This window comes from Procambarus clarkii, chromosome 40 (genome assembly GCF_040958095.1).
Source record: "Procambarus clarkii isolate CNS0578487 chromosome 40, FALCON_Pclarkii_2.0, whole genome shotgun sequence".
Taxonomy (NCBI): domain Eukaryota; kingdom Metazoa; phylum Arthropoda; class Malacostraca; order Decapoda; family Cambaridae; genus Procambarus; species Procambarus clarkii.
The window spans coordinates 24,398,196-24,419,475 of record NC_091189.1 but is presented as its reverse complement, the minus strand read 5'-3'; the positions used below and the strand labels follow the sequence as shown (position 1 = coordinate 24,419,475).

Here is a 21,280-nt window from a genome sequence, read left to right as displayed (position 1 = left end):
TAACAATTTCAGTTCGTAGTTACACAATTTTTCTGAGAAAGAGATAGACAGGGTGGAAGGGAGGGGGAGGGAGAGAGAGAGGGGAGGGGCTGATTGAGGAAAGGGAATGAGAGAGGAGGAGAAAATGAAAAAGAGGGGCGAGGTAAGGAGAGAGAAGAGAGAGGGGAAGAAAGTTGGAGAAAGTGGGAGAGGGGGCGATTAGGAGAAAGGGTAGATACGGAAGATGAGAGGGGGAGCTGAGGGCTAGTGGGGGAGAAAGGTGAAGAGGGGGAATAAAAGAGGGGATATTGGGAAAGAGATATGAGGGGCAGAGAGGAGAAGAGAAAGAGACCCGGACACAGCCGGGACCCCCTCAAGTATATAATATATATGACAGAAGAAAGACGTCGGGAGTCAACATATTAGACCACTGGCGGGTAGAAAGGTGCGCTCATAATTAGTAAATACACGTGAACAAACATCACGCCACACACACACACACAATTTACCAAAGAGCCAGAGCTCAAGCCCCGCAAGCACAAATAGGTGAGTACACAGTTGACAGACAGTTGAGAGGCGGGCCGAAAGAGCAAAGCTCAACCCCCGCAAACACAACTAGGTGAGTACAAACATCGTTCCTAATAAACCTTCGGGAGTTCTATAACAAGGTAACGAAAATAAGGCCAGGCAGGGAAGGCAGGACATATTGCGTACTTCTGTATTACAAAAAAGCCTTAGATACAGTACTACCCAGGAGATTACTTTACACACTGGAGAAGCAGGCGGGTGTAAGAACACATGGGTAAAGAATTACATAACAGACAGGTGTCAAAGAGTGACATTGAAGGTCGTGAAGTCGTACTGGCGTAGAGTAATAAGCGGAGTGCCTCAAGGGTTGCTGCTGGGACCCATACAATTTCTCATCTATATAAATGACTTATCTATACGAATTGAGTCATATATCGATCTTTGCAGACGATGAAAAACTAATGAGAAGAGTTGTGACAGATGAGGTTTGTAAGATGCTCCAAGATGACCTAAACAGACTGCAGAGTTGGTCCAAGAAATTCCTGCTGGAATTCAATACGAGCAAGTGTAAGGTGATGGAAATGGGAATAGGAGCCTGGAAACCGAAAGGGCAATTCACGATGAAGGGAAACTAGTTCCCTATAACGACTAGGGAAAAAGACCTGGGAGTGGACATAACACCAAACCCAGCGCATAGATAGGATAACATCAGTTGTATAATCTATACTAGAAAATCCTCCAGGAGGAACCTAAATAAGGAGGTTTTTAGATCGTTGTGTACCACATATGTGAGACCAGATTTAGAGTACGCCGCCCAACTGTCAAGCTCCCACCTTATAAAACACGCAAGGAAGCTCAAAAATGTCCAGAAATCTGCAACGAGACTCGTCCCAGAATGGTAAGGGATGAGGAATGAAGTGAAACTGAAGGAACTAGAGCTGACGACACTAGAAAGGAGGAGACATGATAAAGACCTATAAAATACTTAGGGTGCGGGGACACTCACAAGCACACGTACACAAACACCACCCCGCACAGACACACGCACACGTACACAAACACCACCACGTACAGACACACGCACAAGCACACGTACACAAACACCACCCCGCAAAGACACACGCACAAGCACACGTACACAAACACCACCACGCACAGACACAAGCACACGTACACAAACACCACCCCGCACAAACACGCGCACAAGCACACGTACACAAACACCACCCCGCACAGACACACGCACAAGCACACGTACACAAACACCACCCCGCACAGACACACGCACAAGCACACGTACACAAACACCACCACGCACAGACACACGCACAAGCACACGTACACAAACACCCCTCACACACACAAGTATACAAGCAGGCAGGCGCTGAAGGTGTATGTTAAGAGACAGACCAGAGTGAAAGCTATACATTTCTTCACCAAGGTTGCGTTTTCTTTGTTGTACTCTGAGCGTTATGCAGCCCCTACAATAACATTCCTCAAACTCATCCCCATTTCCTGCCTTCTATAAAAAGATGTGACTGCGAAATGAATCAACCACCAGTTTTGAGTTAATTGCTTCGCCGTATTTGTGGCTGGAAGATAATACAAGTCTCCGCTGTCCCGCTGCAAGATTTATACACATTCAATATTAGTTGATCAATGTTTTACCGCGGCCATGGTTGTGGCGCCGCCAGCACGAAGCTCTCATGTTCTAGTGTGTCCTCGCCCACGATTCACTTACGTGTTAAGTCACAACTGACGAAACCTGTACATCTTTCCTTAATCATGGGCGGCTTTGTTTGCATTTATTAAAGTATATGATCTCCGAAGCGTTACGAGGTTGTAACTACAATAACCTTGGGTTACGATGTTTCCAAGCTCGTAAACGGTTGAACCAATACATACTGAGCCGCCATAAGTGAAGAAAGATGTACAGGTTTCGACGTTTGATGAATCATAGCCCTGGAGTGCATTGCACCACTCACACCTCTACCGTACTCAGACTGGAGATAGATTTATTTTAATTCATAACGATCTTTTGCAAGCAAGTGTAAAAGTCACCTCCTGACTTACTGTTCCTCCGTGAGAACTATTGAGGTCATTCAATGGGATCGAACCTGTGTCCGTGGACTCCCCAGGCACGACAATATGGTCTCATACATTCATTACGTTCTTGTGATTTCGCTGTGTTGTTCCTCTCTGTAAACACTATCTCAATCTTGGTGTAGGGTTTAATGGTTGTAGAGGTGGTGGCAGGTGTGGGGGTGGTGCTGGTGGTAGGTGTGGGGGTGGTGCTGGTGGTAGTAGGTGTGGGAGTTGTGCTGGTGGTAGTAGGTGTGGGGGTGGTGCTGGTGGTGGTAGGTGTGGGGGTGGTGCTTGTGGTAGTAGGTGTGGGAGTTGTGCTGGTGGTAGTAGGTGTGGGGGTGGTGCTGGTGGTGGTAGGTGTGGGGGTGGTGCTTGTGGTAGTAGGTGTGGGAGTTGTGCTGGTGGTAGTAGGTGTGGGGGTGGTGCTGGTGGTAGTAGGTGTGGGGGTGGTGCTGGTGGTAGTAGGTGTGGGGGTGGTGCTGGTGGTAGTAGGTGTGGGGGTGGTGCTGGTGGTGGTAGGTGTGGGGGTGGTGCTTGTGGTAGTAGGTGTGGGAGTTGTGCTGGTGGTAGTAGGTGTGGGGGTGGTGCTGGTGGTAGTAGGTGTGGGGGTTGTGCTGGTGGTAGTAGGTCGGGGCGGGTGGTGGTAGGTGATAATCAATCATGTTACAAATATTGGTTGTCGTCTGGTGGTGATAGTAAAAATGGTGTTGTCAGTAGTAGTGCTGTAAATTGTGATGTCAGTGGTGGTGGTGTTAGTGGTGATGACAGTGGTGGTGGTGGTGGCCAGGGGAGGGGGGGGGGGTGACCCAGCCCACAGGGGACGCTCTAAGGGGTCAATATTGTGTACATGGTTGGTGACGTCAGAGGCACACCGCCGACCCTCTTTCACACTCGCACAACATTCTCAACAATTATCGAGCATGCAACACCGCACTATACTACCACATACTTATAACTCAAGTGTTGCCGCTTGCAACACTTCTCAATATCACAAGACAAAATTTAGGTTGAGTGGTATTTACATTTGTTAATATCCGGAGAGAATAGGTTTTAATGCCTCATAATGTTAAGTCAGCCAGGTCTTAGTTCCTTCACCTCCAACAACCCGCTCTCGCACAAGACAGTACATATATGACTTATTGCTTATAGTCACTATTTGGCTGATTAATAAGTACATATGTGGTATATGCCAAGTTATATTTCGTTTTTAAGATACAAACTCTTTCTATAAATTTGCTAGAGACCAGTTTTAATATTAGGAATTTCTTTTTCAGTTTTATTACAAATAGAGATTTTATACAATATTTGACAATATCCTGAGTTACTTTACAATTTATTTACATATTTTGGTTTTGTTTTATTATTTTTATAAAACTGTAATATCAATATAGGTATAGGTTAAGTACTAATTGTAATTAAGAAACAATAAGATGCTTATCTTAACATACTAAGAAGGTTAGGTTAGGTCGGTGTTTTCTATTCAGCATTTCAAGGTAAACTCAAATATTCACAATAAATTAGTACGTCACATGTGCATTTATTAATAAGCCAATAGTGACTATAAGCAAGTGCGAGAACGGGTTGCCTCCAACGCTTCTTCGCCCCCCCCCCCTGCTCTTTCAGGAATAATAATTAATAATTCACTTTGTGCGGGGACAGGAAGCCAGAGTTTATTGATACACGTTATCGTACCTCCCCCCCCCCCCAAGGTCGAATTATCCCCCCCCCCCCAGGATGCAACCCCACAACAAGCTGACTAACTCCCGAGTACCTACTTGCTGTAGGTGAACAGAGGCATTAGGTAAAAAGAAATGTGCCTAACCATTTCTGACCCGCCCGGGATTCGTACCCGGGATTCTAGATTGTGCGTCGAGAACGAAGCCGACTGTACTACCGGGACTCTGATGTACTTGACAATGTCCTTGAGGTTGCTAGTGTAACTACAACCTTAAGAGTTGGCAACCTCAGCTCATCTCAACCCTCACTCTGAGCTCATCTCAACCCTCACTCTCAGCTCATCTCAACTCATCTCAAACATCACTCATCAGACTCTTCATACGATGAGCTTATTATTTATATCCATTGCCAATATAGGAAATTAAATGTTAACTGTCATGTAAAGTCGAGGATGAATGAGGCCCCAACTGTGTAGCAGACTCGTGGTATGGTTGGTTCATCTCGTGTACCCAACATCTACAGGCTGAGAAAACATGTACCAAACACGTATTATAAACCCGCTCCATCCATCCCTCCAGTGTGTGTATGGCGGTGCGGTGCGGTGGGTGCACACACAGACCCGCACACCACCACCACACCCTACTGCACAACTCACCTTCCAAAACATTAAACCAGGAGCAAAATGTCTAGCAAACAACGTCGTTATAACCTTGAAAAGATATGCTTATAACATTGAGACGACGTCCTGTAGACGTGAATGACCTTGATATAACGTTCACAGAGCACTCTCGCCAGAGTGCAGCACCCAGTGGGTGCACTCGGGCGAGTACCTCCACGAGTAACGTTGCCTCAACATTACTCCTGCGTGTTGTGGTCACTGGGAGGAGGAGTTTCCTGGGGACACCACTACCCCAGCTGCTGGCTGGTGGGGGCGCCCTGCTGTCTGCCAGCCCCAGTCTTCTCCCACCTCCCACAGTGGCTCCACTCTCACCCCCCCCCACCACCACCACCACCACCACCACCATCACCACCACCACCACCACCAATCACCGTCGTATCTTCACTGTCGTTACTCTGTCACCATTCAAATGATGATTTATCAACGCACATCAAACATTCATAAACGTTAAAGTCATCCAACATCGAATCAACTGACCAAACGTTGATTAAACCTTAACTTTTGATCGTTGATTGAAACCTTTTAAACCTTTGATTGATCGTTGATTTTTCGTTAATGCAACACTGATGCAACATTGATCCAGCGTTGATTAAAGGTTACTAGAGGAAGCTGGGGTAGTACACCTTGTCTGAGGGTGACGCTGGCAGGGTTGTGAAGGACAGGGTGACGCTGGCAGGGTTGTGGAGGACAGGGTGACGCTGGCAGGGTTGTGGAGGACAGGGTGACGCTGGCAGGGTTGTGGAGGACAGGGTGACGCTGGCAGGGTTGTGAAGGACAGGGTGACGCTGGCAGGGTTGTGAAGGACAGGGTGACGCTGGCAGGGTTGTGAAGGACAGGGTGACGCTGGCAGGGTTGTGAAGGACAGGGTGACGCTGGCAGGGTTGTGGAGGACAGAGTGACGCTGGCAGGGTTGTGGAGGACAGAGTGACGCTGGCAGGGTTGTGGAGGACAGGGTGACGCTGGCAGGGTTGTGAAGGACAGGGTGACGCTGGCAGGGTTGTGAAGGACAGGGTGACGCTGGCAGGGTTGTGGAGGACAGGGTGACGCTGGCAGGGTTGTGGAGGACAGGGTGACGCTGGCAGGGTTGTGGAGGACAGGGTGACGCTGGCAGGGTTGTGAAGGACAGGGGGACGCTGGCAGGGTTGTGAAGGACAGGGTGACGCTGGCAGGGTTGTGAAGGACAGGGGGACGCTGGCAGGGTTATGAAGGACAGGGTGACGCTGGCAGGGTTGTGAAGGACAGGGTGACGCTGGCAGGGTTGTGTCTGGATAATGTGTTGTAACATGATATATTTATCACGGTATAAACGTCACCAGGACAAAGACAGTGGTCAACACAGAGGTGGTGCGTGATGAGTAATGCATCACACCAAGAGCAGTGGGTACTCCCGTACTCACGTATCTCTCTCTCTCTCTCTCTCACAGATCTCAAGAGAGAGAGAGGCTGCGCCTGAGTGCGTTATGGCAGAGGAGAGTTAGCGAGTAAGGAAGGAAGTGACAATTAAGAGGTGTGGCTCACCTGTATGGCGTGCTGGCGGTCCTTGTAGAAGATGATAGCGTGTCCCTGGAGGAGGGCCCAGGCCGCCTTCCACGACCGGTCTCCTGCCTTCTGTAACACACGACACACACACACATCAACACCCACACGCGATAACCAGAACGGTAAAATGTACGTGAAAGCCATACTAATAACTACACTTAGGAACCATTACCTATCACGGAAACACACACACACACACACACACACACACACACACACACACACACACACACAGATTAAGCAAGAAAGAGAGGGCTGGGCGGACTGCATTTTCTTGGATTGTCGGAAAGCCTTTGACACAGTACCGCATAAGAGGCTGGTACATAAGCTGGAGAGACAGGCAGGTGTAGCTGGTAAGGTGCTCCAGTGGATAAGGGAGTATCTAAGCAATAGGAAGCAGAGAGTCACATTAAGGGGTGAGACCTCCGATTGGCGTGAAGTCACCAGTGGAGTCCCACAGGGCTCTGTACTCGGTCCTATCTTGTTTCTGATATATGTAAATGATCTCCCGGAGGGTATCGATTCATTTCTCTCAATGTTTGCGGACGATGCTAAAATTATGAGAAGGATTAAAACAGAAGAGGACTGTTTGAGGCTTCAAGAAGACCTAGACAAGCTGAAGGAATGGTCGAACAAATGGTTGTTAGAGTTTAACCCAACCAAATGTAATGTAATGAAGATAGGTGTAGGGAGCAGGAGGCCAGATACAAGGTATCATCTGGGAGAGGAAATTCTTCAGGAATCAGAGAAGGAAAAAGACTTGGGGGTTGATATCACGCCAGACCTATCTCCTGCAGCACATATCAAGCGGATAACATCAGCGGCATATGCCAGGCTGGCCAACATACGAACGGCATTCAGAAACTTGTGTAAAGAATCATTCAGAACTTTGTATACCACATATGTCAGGCCAATCCTGGAGGCTACCTTGGAGTATGCAGCCCCAGCATGGAGTCCATATCTAGTCAAGGATAAGACTAAACTGGAAAAGGTTCAAAGGTTTGCCACCAGACTAGTACCCGAGCTGAGAGGTATGAGCTACGAGGAGAGACTACGGGAATTAAACCTCACTTCGCTGGAAGACAGAAGAGTTAGGGGGGACATGATCACCACATTCAAGATTCTGAAGGGGATTGATAGGGTAGATAAAGACAGTCTATTTAACACAAGGGGAACACGCACAAGGGGACACAGGTGGAAACTGAGTGCCCAAATGAGCCACAGAGATATTAGAAAGAACTTTTTTAGTGTCAGAGTGGTTGACAAATGGAATGCATTAGGAAGTGATGTGGTGGAGGCTGACTCCATACACAGTTTCAAGTGTAGATATGACAGAGCCCGATAGGCTCATGAATCTGTACACCTGTTGATTGACGGTTGAGAGGCGGGACCAAAGAGCCAGAGCTCAACCCCCGCAAACACAACTAGGTGAGTACAACTAGGTGAGTACACACACACACACACACACACACACACACACACACACACACACACACACACACACACACACACACACACCAGGTGATACGAAAAGAGAGGACACAGAGACAGGGAGGGGGAGTAGCACTCCTAATAAAGCGGAAATGGAAGTTTGAAGACCTGGGAAATCGAGTTACCAATGAGAGCACAAGCTTCATACATGGAACTCTGACAGTAGATGGGAGGAAGATTGTGATCATGGTAATCTACAATCCCCCACCAAACAGTAGAAGACCCAGGCAGGAGTATGATGACAACAACAAAGCATGTATAGATGAACTGCAGAAGGCAGCAACACTAGCCCACAGAATGAGAGCGAAGCTGCTGATCATGGGGGACCTAAATCATGGAGAGATAAATTGGGAATCAAGGAATCCCCATGGAGGGGACGAAACGTGGGGGAGCAAAATTAGTAGATGTTATAGACAGGAATTTCCTGACACAACATGTGAAGGAAGACACAAGGGAAAGAGGAGGAGATGCACCGAGCCTATTAGACCTGATTTTCACCCAGAACGTAGAAGATATCGAGAATTTAGAGCATGAAATACCTCTAGGGGCCAGTGACCATTGTGTCCTAGTCTTTGACTACATGATGGAATTCAAACTTATGACCATGGGACAAGAGATCTGGGAAAGGAGAGCTGACTACAGGAAAGGGGACTATATGAGGATGAGGGACTATCTGGGTGAAGTGCAGTGGGAGGAAGAAATTAGAGGAAAAACAGTCCAAGATATGATGGACCTAGTCATACAGAAATGCCAGGAGGCCGAAGAGAGATTTATACCAACGGTAAAGGGAAAAAATAAGAGGGAATATAATAACCCATGGTTTAATAGACAGTGTCAGGAAGCAAAAATGGCCAGCAGGCGGGAGTGGAGGAAGTACAGAAGACAAAGAACAGAGGACAACAGAAGCAGATACAACAGAGCTAGGAACGATTACATTAACATAAGACGAACATCGGAAAGGGACTATGAGAACGATATTGCAATCAAAGCGAAAAAACAACCTAAGTTACTACACAGTCATATAAGAAGAAAAATGTCGGTGAACGACCAAGTGACAAGACTAAGGAAGACAGAGGGGGCATATACTGAAAGTGACAAGGAAATCTGCGAGGCACTGAATGCCAGTTTCCATGGAGTGTTCACTACCGAGCCTGAGCAGCTCCCATTGTTGGAAGGGGTTACCCTAGATGAAAGACTATCAGATATAGAGGTGACAGCAGAGGAGGTAATGAAACAGTTGACAACTCTAGATGCAACTAAAGCAGTTGGACCAGACAAAGTATCACCGTGGATACTAAAAGAAGCAGCACAGGCCCTCAGCGTGCCTCTGGCAATGATCTTTAATGAGTCACTTATGTCAGGAGAATTGCCCAGTTGCTGGAAGAAGGCAAATGTCGTGCCGATCTTCAAGAAAGGAGATAGGGAGGAGGCACTTAACTACAGACCTGTATCACTGACAAGCATCCCCTGTAAAATACTGGAAAGAATAATTAGGCTACGACTGGTTGCACACCTGGAGAACATTAGGTTTGTGAACAAACATCAACATGGGTTCTGGACAGGGAAATCGTGCCTAACAAACCTTCTGGAATTCTATGATAAAATAACGAGGATAAGACAGGACAGAGATGGTTGGGCAGACTGCATATTTCTGGACTGCCAAAAAGCCTTTGATACAGTACCGCACATGAGACTGCTGTTCAAGCTCGAGAGGCAGGCGGGGGTGGGGGGAAAGGTCCTAGAATGGATAAGGAACTACCTAACAGGAAGGAGCCAAAGAGTTACGGTAAGGGGCGAGAAGTCGGACTGGCGAACAGTAACAAGTGGAGTACCACAAGGATCGGTGCTGGGACCAATTCTATTTCTTGTATATGTTAACGACATGTTTACAGGCGTAGAGTCCTACATGTCGATGTTTGCGGATGATGCAAAGTTGATGAGAAGAGTTGTGACAGATGAGGATTGCAGGATCCTCCAAGAGGACCTGAACAGATTGCAGAGATGGTCAGAGAAATGGCTACTAGAATTCAACACGAGCAAATGTAAAGTTATGGAAATGGGACTAGGAGATAGGAGACCAAAGGGACAGTACACAATGAAGGGGAACAGCCTACCTGTAACGACGCGTGAAAGAGACCTGAGGGTGGACGTAACACCTAATCTATCTCCTGAGGCACATATTAATAGGATAACGACAGCAGCGTACTCTACACTGGCAAAAGTTAGAACATCATTCAGAAACCTAAGTAAGGAGGCATTTAGGGCGCTTTACACTGCCTACGTAAGGCCAGTCTTAGAGTATGCCGCCTCATCATGGAGTCCCCATCTGAAGAAGCATATAATGAAACTGGAAAAGGTTCAGAGGTTTGCAACGAGACTCGTCCCAGAGCTACGAGGGATGGGGTATGAAGAGCGCCTGAGGGAACTGTGCCTTACGACACTAGAAAGAAGAAGGGAGAGGGGGGACATGATAGGAACGTATAAGATACTCAGAGGAATTGACAGAGTGGACATAGACGAAATGTTCACACGGAATAGTAACAGAACGAGAGGACATGGATGGAAGCTTGAAACTCAGATGAGTCACAGAGATGTTAGGAAGTTTTCTTTTAGCGTGAGAGTAGTGGGGAAATGGAATGCACTTCAGGAACAGGTTGTGGAAGCAAATACTATTCATAATTTTAAAACCAGGTATGATAGGGAAATGGGACAGGAGTCATTGCTGTAAACAACCGATGCTCGAAAGGCGGGATCCAAGAGTCAATGCTCGATCCTGCAAGCACATATAGGTGAGTACATATAGGTGAGTACACACGTCATGGAAGCTCTCTCTCTCTCTCTCACACACACACACACACACACACACACACACACACACACACACACACACACACACACAGATATGTAGATATGATAGAGCCCAATAGGCTCAGGAATCTGTACACAAGTTGATTGACGGTTGAGAGGCGGGACCAAAGAGCCAGAGCTCAACCCCCGCAAGCACAATTAGGTGAGTACACACACGTCATGGAAGCTCTCTCTCTCTCTCTCTCTCACACACACACACACACACACACACACACACACACACACACACACACACACACACACACACACACACACACACACACACCATAAAGTAAGACATGCCAAGTGTGCTGGTGTGCTGGACGCAACAGCAGAGACCAAAAACCCAACAAGAGCGCTGGCTGGCACCAACCTTGCCATCCACCATAGTCAGCTTGACGTGGAGGGCTCCCTGTCTCACAATGGCGGACTGGAGGGAGGCCGGGGAGGGCAGCTCCCTCACACACACGGGGCCCGTGGGGGCCTCTGGAGGGGCCTCGCCGCCCGCCGCCCGCACCACGCCCTCACCACGCACGCCGCTGTAAACAAAACACGGGGTCAAACACCTGAATATAAACAAAATGGCATCATTCAAACAGTCCTCTATCATCTACAGGTTATATTTGTTGACGGAATTGTCCAATCCGCTTAAAATGCGACGTATTAATAAAAATTCAAGACTCATCACATTGACGTTTTCTGTGCGTCGGCGTCGATGGGTTAGGGAGGTTGCTTGGGTTCGTACGTTTCTGGTTAGGTAAATATGTTGCAATTATTACGGAGCCGGTAAGTAGGCACTAACTATTAAGTATAAGTATCAGGTGAGTATAATTGGCAAGTATCTGTATTGACAACTCATTGTACATTCTTCTACAAATATCAGTAAATACGTGTGTGGCATTCATAAAGTCTAAAGTTTGAGACAACCACAGTATAAGGGCAACAACCCATGATAAACACCAGGAAACACACCACAGTATAAGGGCGACAACCCATGATAAACACCAGGAAACACACCACAGTATAAGGGCAACAACCCATGATAAACACCAGGAAACACACCACAGTATAAGGGCAACAACCCATGATAAACACCAGGAAACACACCACAGTATAAGGGCAACAACCCATGATAAACACCAGGAAACACACCACAGTATAAGGGCAACAACCCATGATAAACACCAGGAAACACACCACAGTATAAGGGCAACAACCCATGATAAACACCAGGAAACACACCACAGTATAAGGGCAACAACCCATGATAAACACCAGGAAACACACCACAGTATAAGGGCAACAACCCATGATAAACACCAGGAAACACACCACAGTATAAGGGCAACAACCCATGATAAACACCAGGAAACACACCACAGTATAAGGGCAACAACCCATGATAAACACCAGGAAACACACCACAGTATAAGGGCAACAACCCATGATAAACACCAGGAAACACACCACAGTATAAGGGCAACAACCCATGATAAACACCAGGAAACACACCACAGTATAAGGGCAACAACCCATGATAAACACCAGGAAACACACCACAGTATAAGGGCAACAACCCATGATAAACACCAGGAAACACACCACAGTATAAGGGCAACAACCCATGATAAACACCAGGAAACACACCACAGTATAAGGGCAACAACCCATGATAAACACCAGGAAACACACCACAGTATAAGGGCGACAACCCATGATAAACACCAGGAAACACACCACAGTATAAGGGCAACAACCCATGATAAACACCAGGAAACACACCACAGTATAAGGGCAGCAACCCATGATAAACACCAGGAAACAATAATCACAGTGTAAAAAGTCTTCAGAACGTCTCTTCAAGATTCGTGGTGTTGTAATTTCCCCGCAACATAATATTAAACAACCTGTGTATCCCATACCACGGATGCCTAAAGGGCAAGTGTAAATATTGCTAAAACAAATGAAAAATTATTGAGGTATGTCTTGGGAGTCCAGGGGACGATTTCTGACCACACGCACATCTCCTGTGCCAGGCGAGTACGACGGGGCTCACCATAGCCCGTGCTGCTTGCAACGTTTGGTTCCCAGTAGATGAATCTGAAACAACATCCTGACCACAATATTTTCTTTTTGTCTCACGTTATTCTTATTTCATTGTGCATTAAAAGTAATTCAGTCTGAAAACATTGCTACTTCATCATCTTGCAATACATCGTTGTCAATACATCAGCGTCTAATCTTACATAAAATGTTTCAAGCTGAAAGCTGTTTAGTTTAAGATTAAGCTTAGGTAGACAGTGCCTTATTTTACGTGAAGTATTATGGGGTATAGGTCAAGGTAGGAGTTCATCTAATATACCCATCTTATAGGATGACAAGTCGTTCACTGCTGGAGTCAAGTCTACCAGTCAAGTCTACCAGGTAAGTCTATCAGTCAAGTCTATCAGTCAAGTCTACCAGGTAAGTCTATCAGTTAAGTCTACTAGGTAAGAACACAAGAATAAAGGAACTGCAATGGGACTATTGGCCAACATGCAGTATATATATATATATATATATATATATATATATATATATATATATATATATATATATATATATATATATATATATATATATATATATATATATACTGAGTGTATTCACACACGTTAGGCTTATTTCGAGGTCATCTCCCCCCCCCCCAGGATGCAACCCCACACCAAGCTGACTAACTCCTGAGTATCTACTTACTGCTAGGTAAGTTTGATCAACCAGGCTGTGACTCATACGTCAGGCTGCGAGCACCCGCGTCCAACAGCCTGGTTGATCAGTCCGGCAACCAGGAGGCCTGGTCGACGACCGGGCCGCGGGGACGCTAAGCCCCGGAAGCACCTCAAGGTAACCTCAAGGTAGGTGGACAGGTGCATTAGGTGATAGGAAATGCGTCCAAACATATTTGTCCCGCCTGGGATTCGAACCCGGAATTATTTATTGTGGGTCGAAAACGAAGCCGACTGTACTACCGGGACCCTTAATAATAAATTATGAGAATATCTTCTAATATCCACGAGTGACCTAAATAATTAAATAATGTTAGACGCGTATCTGCCGTTTGCTCTAAAACCTTTCGGAATTTACTCATATAATACTTTAGTCGGTAATTTAATTTAATAATACTGAAGTAGGTAATGTAACCAAATTTAACATCAAATAATTTTTTCAGGTAAAAGTACATATATACAAGATGAGTTACAACTATAATGTTGGATGTCTAGATAAGAGTTAGTACATACAATAGCTAAAGTCACTAATGCGCACTGCGTCTCGGGCAAAACCTCCCAGGCAACATCCTCCCAGGCATTATATTTCCGTCTTGAAGCGCCTGAGAGAGCACTATAAGCTCAGTAGCCATATATAGTTGAACAACAAAATGCTGTTTATGACTTTCATGTTGTGTTGTGATGTGAGCGGCAGCGGCCATATTAGCCAGCACTCTCCTGGAGGCCACGGTAAGAAGACTAGTTTTTACTGATCAATTTTCATTTTCACCAGACGGCTCCTCCCTCACACCAGGCAGTTGTGCCATGTATGGCCACAAAACACTAAGAGCATGGATGTGCTCGCCGAGGCTGCTTGATCACCCACCACGGCAAGAGATCTTATCGACCAAGTCTTGGCGTTTTGCATCAGTCTCCCCAAGAATACGTATTACAGAAAGCGGTTTTTGTCATTGACGATGAGAGACTCTTATAATTCGTGTTGTCGGGGGCAAGTGCCCCATAGGTCGACATGCAGGAAACTGCGTTAGGAAATTATTAGCAATTAGGAAATTGACCTTCCTCAGGATGGAACCCACAACAGTAGCCTAACTCCCAGGTACCTGTTTACTGCTAGGTGAACAGAGGACTCAGGTCTAAGCTCGTCTTAAGTCGAACTACTGACCTTCCACAGAATGCTGCCCACAACAGCTGCCTAGCGTCCGGGTACATATTGAATGCTAGGTGAACAGATGCATTAGGTGAATGAAAACGTGCCCAACCACTTCCTTCCAGTGCTATAGGAATCACACAGACACAAAATACATAGCTGGCTACAGAAGACATATATACCAGTCATATACGGTGTATAGAAGGTGCTACAGGAAGGCGCACGAGTCACCGCACTACAGACGGTGCTTCACTGTGTCATCTTCAAACCGAAGAAGCACTCCAGTAGGCGCTGTAACTAATTAAAAAAGGGCACAGAAACCCTACAGGACCAAAAAAGACATTCCAAATACAATGATAATAAGCAGATCCAGTTCACTGCTAACAGGTGTAGAGTTCAAAACAGAAACAAATATAGAAAAGCATAGAAAAAGAGAAAACAGCAATACATCATTTAAAAAGTATTGAATTTATAAAATCAAATTATGAGACGTCATCTTGACGTCATAAACTAGTAGAAACCTAAAACCCCAGACAATGCATAAATGTTCAAAATACGGACCACAGGTCCAAGGATTCCTATCTAAAAGTATTAGTAATAAGAGGTGGAATATTTTCTTTAACTGCGCTGCAGGTGCGGTCACCATGCTATGAAGTGGAGGCAGGTTCTCTTGAGAACACACACAGAAGGATGACTAAGATAATACTGGGAATGATGAAACTTTTGTGTAGAATAAATATACCTAATTTGCATCCCCAGGAAAGGCATAAAATAAAAAGCCTGACTACAGCGCACAAGAGGGTTTAACAAGGGAGATATAATTTGGGTTCCAAAACACCAATCCAAGCTTGAACACAAATCAATGGATTTAAATTAAAGTTATATTTACAAAATAATAACACACACATGTAAGCATGTGATTGTAGATTTGTTCACAGTATTGAGAGGTAATATCACAAAGTAAACTAGGGAGTGCACGCACACATTACACAAGTACACAATACAGTCCCTAAGTATTTGTCCACCGTCTTGCCTCACAACTTCACCACACTCTACTTGATCACACACTGGCTATCACACAGTGAATGTCTGATATGTGATATTTGTTAATAATTGAGAGGAAGAAGCTAGGTAAGGTTAGGTTGGCATCGAGCAGTCGGGAACTGCTGTGGGGAGCTGCTGTGGGGAGCTGCTGTGGGGAGCTGCTGCGGGGAGCTGCTGTGGGGAGCTGCTGCGGGGAGCTGCTGCGGGGAACTGCTGTGGGGAGCTGCTGCGGGGAGCTGCTGTGGGGAGCTGCTATGGAGGACTGCTGTGGGTGATTAGGTCAAGTGTGAGGGGCTGTGGGCGTGTGTGGAGTCATAGTATGTAGTGTGCAAGATAGCGTCTATTAACCCCCGTTATTTAACATTGCATTTTCACGGAAGGATAATATGGAACCCATGGAACAGCCTACCCGCCAACGCCGTAAATGCCAAGACAGTAATGCAGTAAATATTGTTCTGGTATTCCGTCTAGGGCCAGGGATTCTTCAAGAATTTACGAGTTCATTTATGAAACCTGTACATCTTTCCTCAATCATGGCGACATTGTTTACATATATGAAGCAACTCGAGCTTCGAAGCGCCACGATGTTGTCGGTAACAATAATTACCTGGGATTGTGATGTTTCAAAACTCGTAAACTGTTTAATAAATGCAAACTAAGCCACTACGATTGTGGAAAGATGTATAGGTTTCGTAAGTGGACATGTAAATGCTTGACGAATCGTGGCCGTGACTGATGTTTCCTCCAACCCTAAGAGTGTGTGAGTGAGTGATGATAAACATTTCTGGGTATGCAATCGTGGCCTTGTATGGCCTGGTGGTGTAAACCTTCCATAAGTCAGCAGCCTTCACTACACCCAGGCAATGTTGCTGTTGAATTTCCCGCGCATTCTTCCCTCTGCAACACCACGCTAACCGTCCATGACGTGTACGTCACGCGTGTTTGTAAACATTGATTCATAACACTGTTGTGAATGGCGTGTGGTGGTAGGCTGCACCACCACCACCACGGATCACAACACTTACCGTCTTCTTCACTCACTCTCTCACACTGTGTACGGCAGCCAGCAAGTCCTTAAAAGTGCGACGCATTACTAAACAAAAATTAACGCTCCGTAATAATGATGTTTCCCGTGCATTTGCCTAACCAGGAACGTATGAACGCCAACAAGCCAACCTAACCTATCGAGGCCAATGTATAGAAAACGTTAATATTAGTGCTTTATTTGTTACTAATACATTGCTTTTTTAGCGGTTTCTCTAAAATATAACCAATCCAGAGTTACAGCCCCGCTCCTGTGCCAGGTAAGTCCACTACGGGCTCACCATAGCCCGTGCTACTTGAAACTTTTTGTTGCAAGTACCTGAATGTAAAACAACAAGCAACAACATAGCGGACTGGTCAATTTGGTCAAAGTTGCGACACGACGGGGTAGAGGACTCAAGAGAGGGTGTAGAGACTTACCTCCTGTCGTCGTTGTCGGAGTCGAGGTCGGAGTCCGAGTACATGCGGTCCCCGGAGGTGGCCTTGAGGTACGACACTCGTCGCACCAGTCGTTCCCCTTCATCACCTAAAATATAACACAGTCATATTACACACTTAACTTCCACTCTTCTCACTCTGTACTAATACACTACTGTATTCTCTACTGTACCTCTACTCTCACTACTGTACCTCTAGTTGGTGGCCTGGGAGGCTGATAGCCCCCTCCCTCGCCCCAATAACCAATAATGAGTGATCTGGGAGGTGTCATATCATTGTCAACTCATGCTTCACTTCTGATCTTTATGACCCACATATAACTGCTTTCTTAAGGGTTATTTGGCTGCAAATGTATTACCCACGTGGAGATCCTGGATGGCTATCTCCACACTGGGACACATCCCCAGGAAGCAGCCCTTAGCAGCTGTCTAACTCCCGGGTACCAATTTACTGCTAGGTGAACAGGGGCATCTGTCGGAAATTTCCGACACCACAAATATTAACCCCTAGTACGATAAGATAAATGTATGGTGCTAGGAAATCAAATTTACTAACACATGAACAAATCCACAAGGGCCGTGACGAGGATTCGAACCTACGTCCGAGATGATCCCAGACGCTGCCTTAATCGACTGAGCTACGACATGGTAAAAAGAGTTAAAAAGAATAGCACTCGACCTATTGACACAGCTCGAGTGCATGGAGGAGTTGTGTAGAACCCTGGTTTGTGTCTCGGAGAGGCTGCAGGATCCAGTAAGTTCAGTAGAATTTCGGTTTCAACTCTTTTAACCATGTCGCAGCTCAGTCGATTAAGGCAGCGTCTGGGATCATCTCGGACGTAGGTTCGAATCCTCGTCACGGCCCTTGTGGATTTGTTCATTGATACATCACGCTATTGTGTTTTCTGTGTGTTACTAAGACATGTATATCTCCACACCGGGTAGACTCACAGTGTCCTACTCTTTACCGCCCTGTGCGCTAGTTGTGCCTTTTCCTGTTTCTTGCTTTATTAAGTAGTGTGTGAGTGTTGGTGTGGTAATGGCGCGCCTCGGCTCCTCTATAGCAGCCCCCTGCTGACAAAATATTCAAGGCGCTCGTGTAATATCTTAGATATTACCTTCTCTGATGCTGCATTATAGACTGTCTTAACATTGTGATGGTGGTTGTGGTGGTGGTGGTGGTGGCAACTATAGTAGTGGTAGTGGTGGTGGTGGCAACTGTAGTAGTGGTAGTAGTAGTAGTGATGGTGGTTGTGGTAGTGGTGATGGTAGTAATGGTTCTAGTGATGGCTGTGGTAGTGGTCATTTTGAGAGGTTATCTTGAGATGATTTCGGGGCTTTAGTGTCCCCGCGGCCCGGTCCTCGACCAGGCCTCCACCCCCAGGAAGCAGCCCGTGACAGCTGACTAACACCCAGGTACCTATTTACTGCTAGGTAACAGGGGCATAGGGTGAAAGAAACTCTGCCCATTGTTTCTCGCCGGCGCCCGGGATCGAACCCAGGACCACAAGTCGAGCGTGCTGTCCGCTCGGCCGACCGGCTCCCCATTATAGTGGTGACTATAGTAATGGTAGTCCTGGTACCATTATAGTGGTGACTATAGTAATGGTAGTCCTGGTACCATTATAGTGGTGACTATAGTAATGGTAGTCCTGGTACCATTATAGTGGTGACTATAGTAATGGTAGTCCTGGTACCATTATAGTGGTGACTATAGTAATGGTAGTCCTGGTACCATTATAGTGGTGACTATAGTAATGGTAGTCCTGGTACCATTATAGTGGTGACTATAGTAATGGTAGTCCTGGTACCATTATAGTGGTGACTATAGTAATGGTAGTCCTGGTACCATTATAGTGGTGACTATAGTAATGGTAGTCCTGGTACCATTATAGTGGTGACTATAGTAATGGTAGTCCTGGTACCATTATAGTGGTGACTATAGTAATGGTAGTCCTGGTACCATTATAGTGGTGACTATAGTAATGGTAGTCCTGGTACCATTATAGTGGTGACTATAGTAATGGTAGTCCTGGTACCATTATAGTGGTGACTATAGTAATGGTAGTCCTGGTACCATTATAGTGGTGACTATAGTAATGGTAGTCCTGGTACCATTATAGTGGTGACTATAGTAATGGTAGTCCTGGTACCAGTAGGAGTACACAGACACGTAAAGGTCCACCCACAACCCAACATTTGCCTCCCAAACATAAAACAAGGCAGCACAAGGCAGCAGCAGCAGCAGGAGTGCGCGCGTGCGTGAGCGTGCACACCTACCACTCACCTGGTATGTGTACCATCACCCCCACTCCTCAAGCAGCACGTTATCTCCAACAAAGATAACACCTGCCATAACCACCACCACCAACACCAGTGAGGGACAAGTGTATCTCACCTACACAAGTGCCTCCTCCACCCCCCCCCCCCCCTCCGTTACGAAGGCCAAGCACACAGTCTACCTGCTTGATGGGGTTCTGGGAGCAGATAGATAATCTGCTATCCGAGTAGCGGATAGCAGATTATCTGCTAGCTGATAGCTAGCTATAAATTAGCAGCTATTTCAGATAGCTACTATCTGAGTAGGGGTATTGATAGACAATCCGTTATCTGCACATGTGAACAGTTTGTACAATTTATCAATAAATGTTCGTATGAAGCTAAGAGCACTTGGTTAGACCATTCGTATTGTTGTCGGGGAGAGCCTATTGTTCCTACACAAATACTTCCCCTTAATTCGTGAAGTTGTGATCACTTTTAACTTTTAACTTTTAACCCTTGCATTTATTTTATTTATTTATATGTATATATATATAAATATATATAAATATATATATATATATATATATATATATATATATATATATATATATATATATGTCGTACCTAGTAGCCAGAACGCACTTCTCGGCCTACTATGCAAGGCCCGATTTGCCTAATAAGCCAAGTTTTCATGAATTAATTTTTTTTCGACTACCTAACCTAACCTAACCTAACTTTTTCGGCTACCTAACCTAACCTAACCTATAAAGATAGGTTAGGTTAGGTTAGGTTAGGTAGGGTCGGTTAGGTTCGGTCATATATCTACGTTAATTTTAACTCCAATAAAAAAAATTGACCTCATACATAATGAAATGGGTAGCTTTATCATTTCATAAGAAAAAAACTAGAGAAAATATATTAATTCAGGAAAACTTGGCTTATTAGGCAAATCGGGCCTTGCATAGTAGGCTGAGAAGTGCGTTCTGGCTACTAGGTACGACATATATATATATATATATATATATATATATATATATATATATATATATATATATATATATATATTTATATATATATATATATATATATATATATATATATATATATATATATATACATATATATGATACATCCCTCGAGGTGAAGACCAGGCCAAGGTTCATCAACCATTTACGCAACCACTTACGAAACCTGTACATCTTTCCATAATCATGTTTAACCATAATCATGGTTAAACATTTATTAAACAGTTTATACGAGTTCGGAAAATTCACAACCCCAAGGTTATTATTTATATAAACAAACAACTTCGCAGCTCACAAGCGGTTAAAAAAGTATAAACAAAGCCGGCATAATTGAAGAAAGATATACAGGTTTCGTAAGTGGTTGCGTAAATGCTTGATAAATCCTGGCTGATACAATTCTTTATTCTATCTTACCTCTTAAGAGCATTAGAACATAATTCCCAATCTCATCCTTCATCACTGAAGGTTTAGAATGAACCTGTGGTTTACCTGGCCTGGTTTCCTGAGGTTTAAACCCGCAGCCTTACCGGGGACCAATGTTGTGTGTGTGAAAACTTCCTCGATAATGCTGTTGTTGGGAACATTGTGGAGGTTGACACAGCCATCACAACCTGGCTGATCCGGTAATACCTGCACCAACGGGTCAAGTCACTCTTCAAATGTTGTACTTCTACTTTCTACCGATATTTAATTCCTATTGTCGGGGACAGGAAGCCTGCACTTAAACTTAT

General features: G+C 45.3%; 1 protein-coding gene across 5 annotated transcripts in view; it reads right to left on the bottom strand.

Moving 5' to 3' along the window:
* The window catches only part of RhoGAP19D (Rho GTPase activating protein at 19D), a 563,531-nt gene that overhangs the window by 161,689 nt on the left and 380,562 nt on the right, over nt 1–21,280 (bottom strand). For all 5 annotated transcript variants that reach the window (XM_069338865.1, XM_069338868.1, XM_069338866.1 and 2 more), the window contains 3 exons: nt 17,246–17,351; nt 11,199–11,364; nt 6,467–6,556 (listed from right to left, as the gene is read on the bottom strand). In XM_069338865.1, coding sequence (XP_069194966.1) covers nt 6,467–6,556; nt 11,199–11,364; nt 17,246–17,351 — 362 coding nt within the window. The remainder of the gene's footprint in view (nt 1–6,466; nt 6,557–11,198; nt 11,365–17,245; nt 17,352–21,280) is intronic.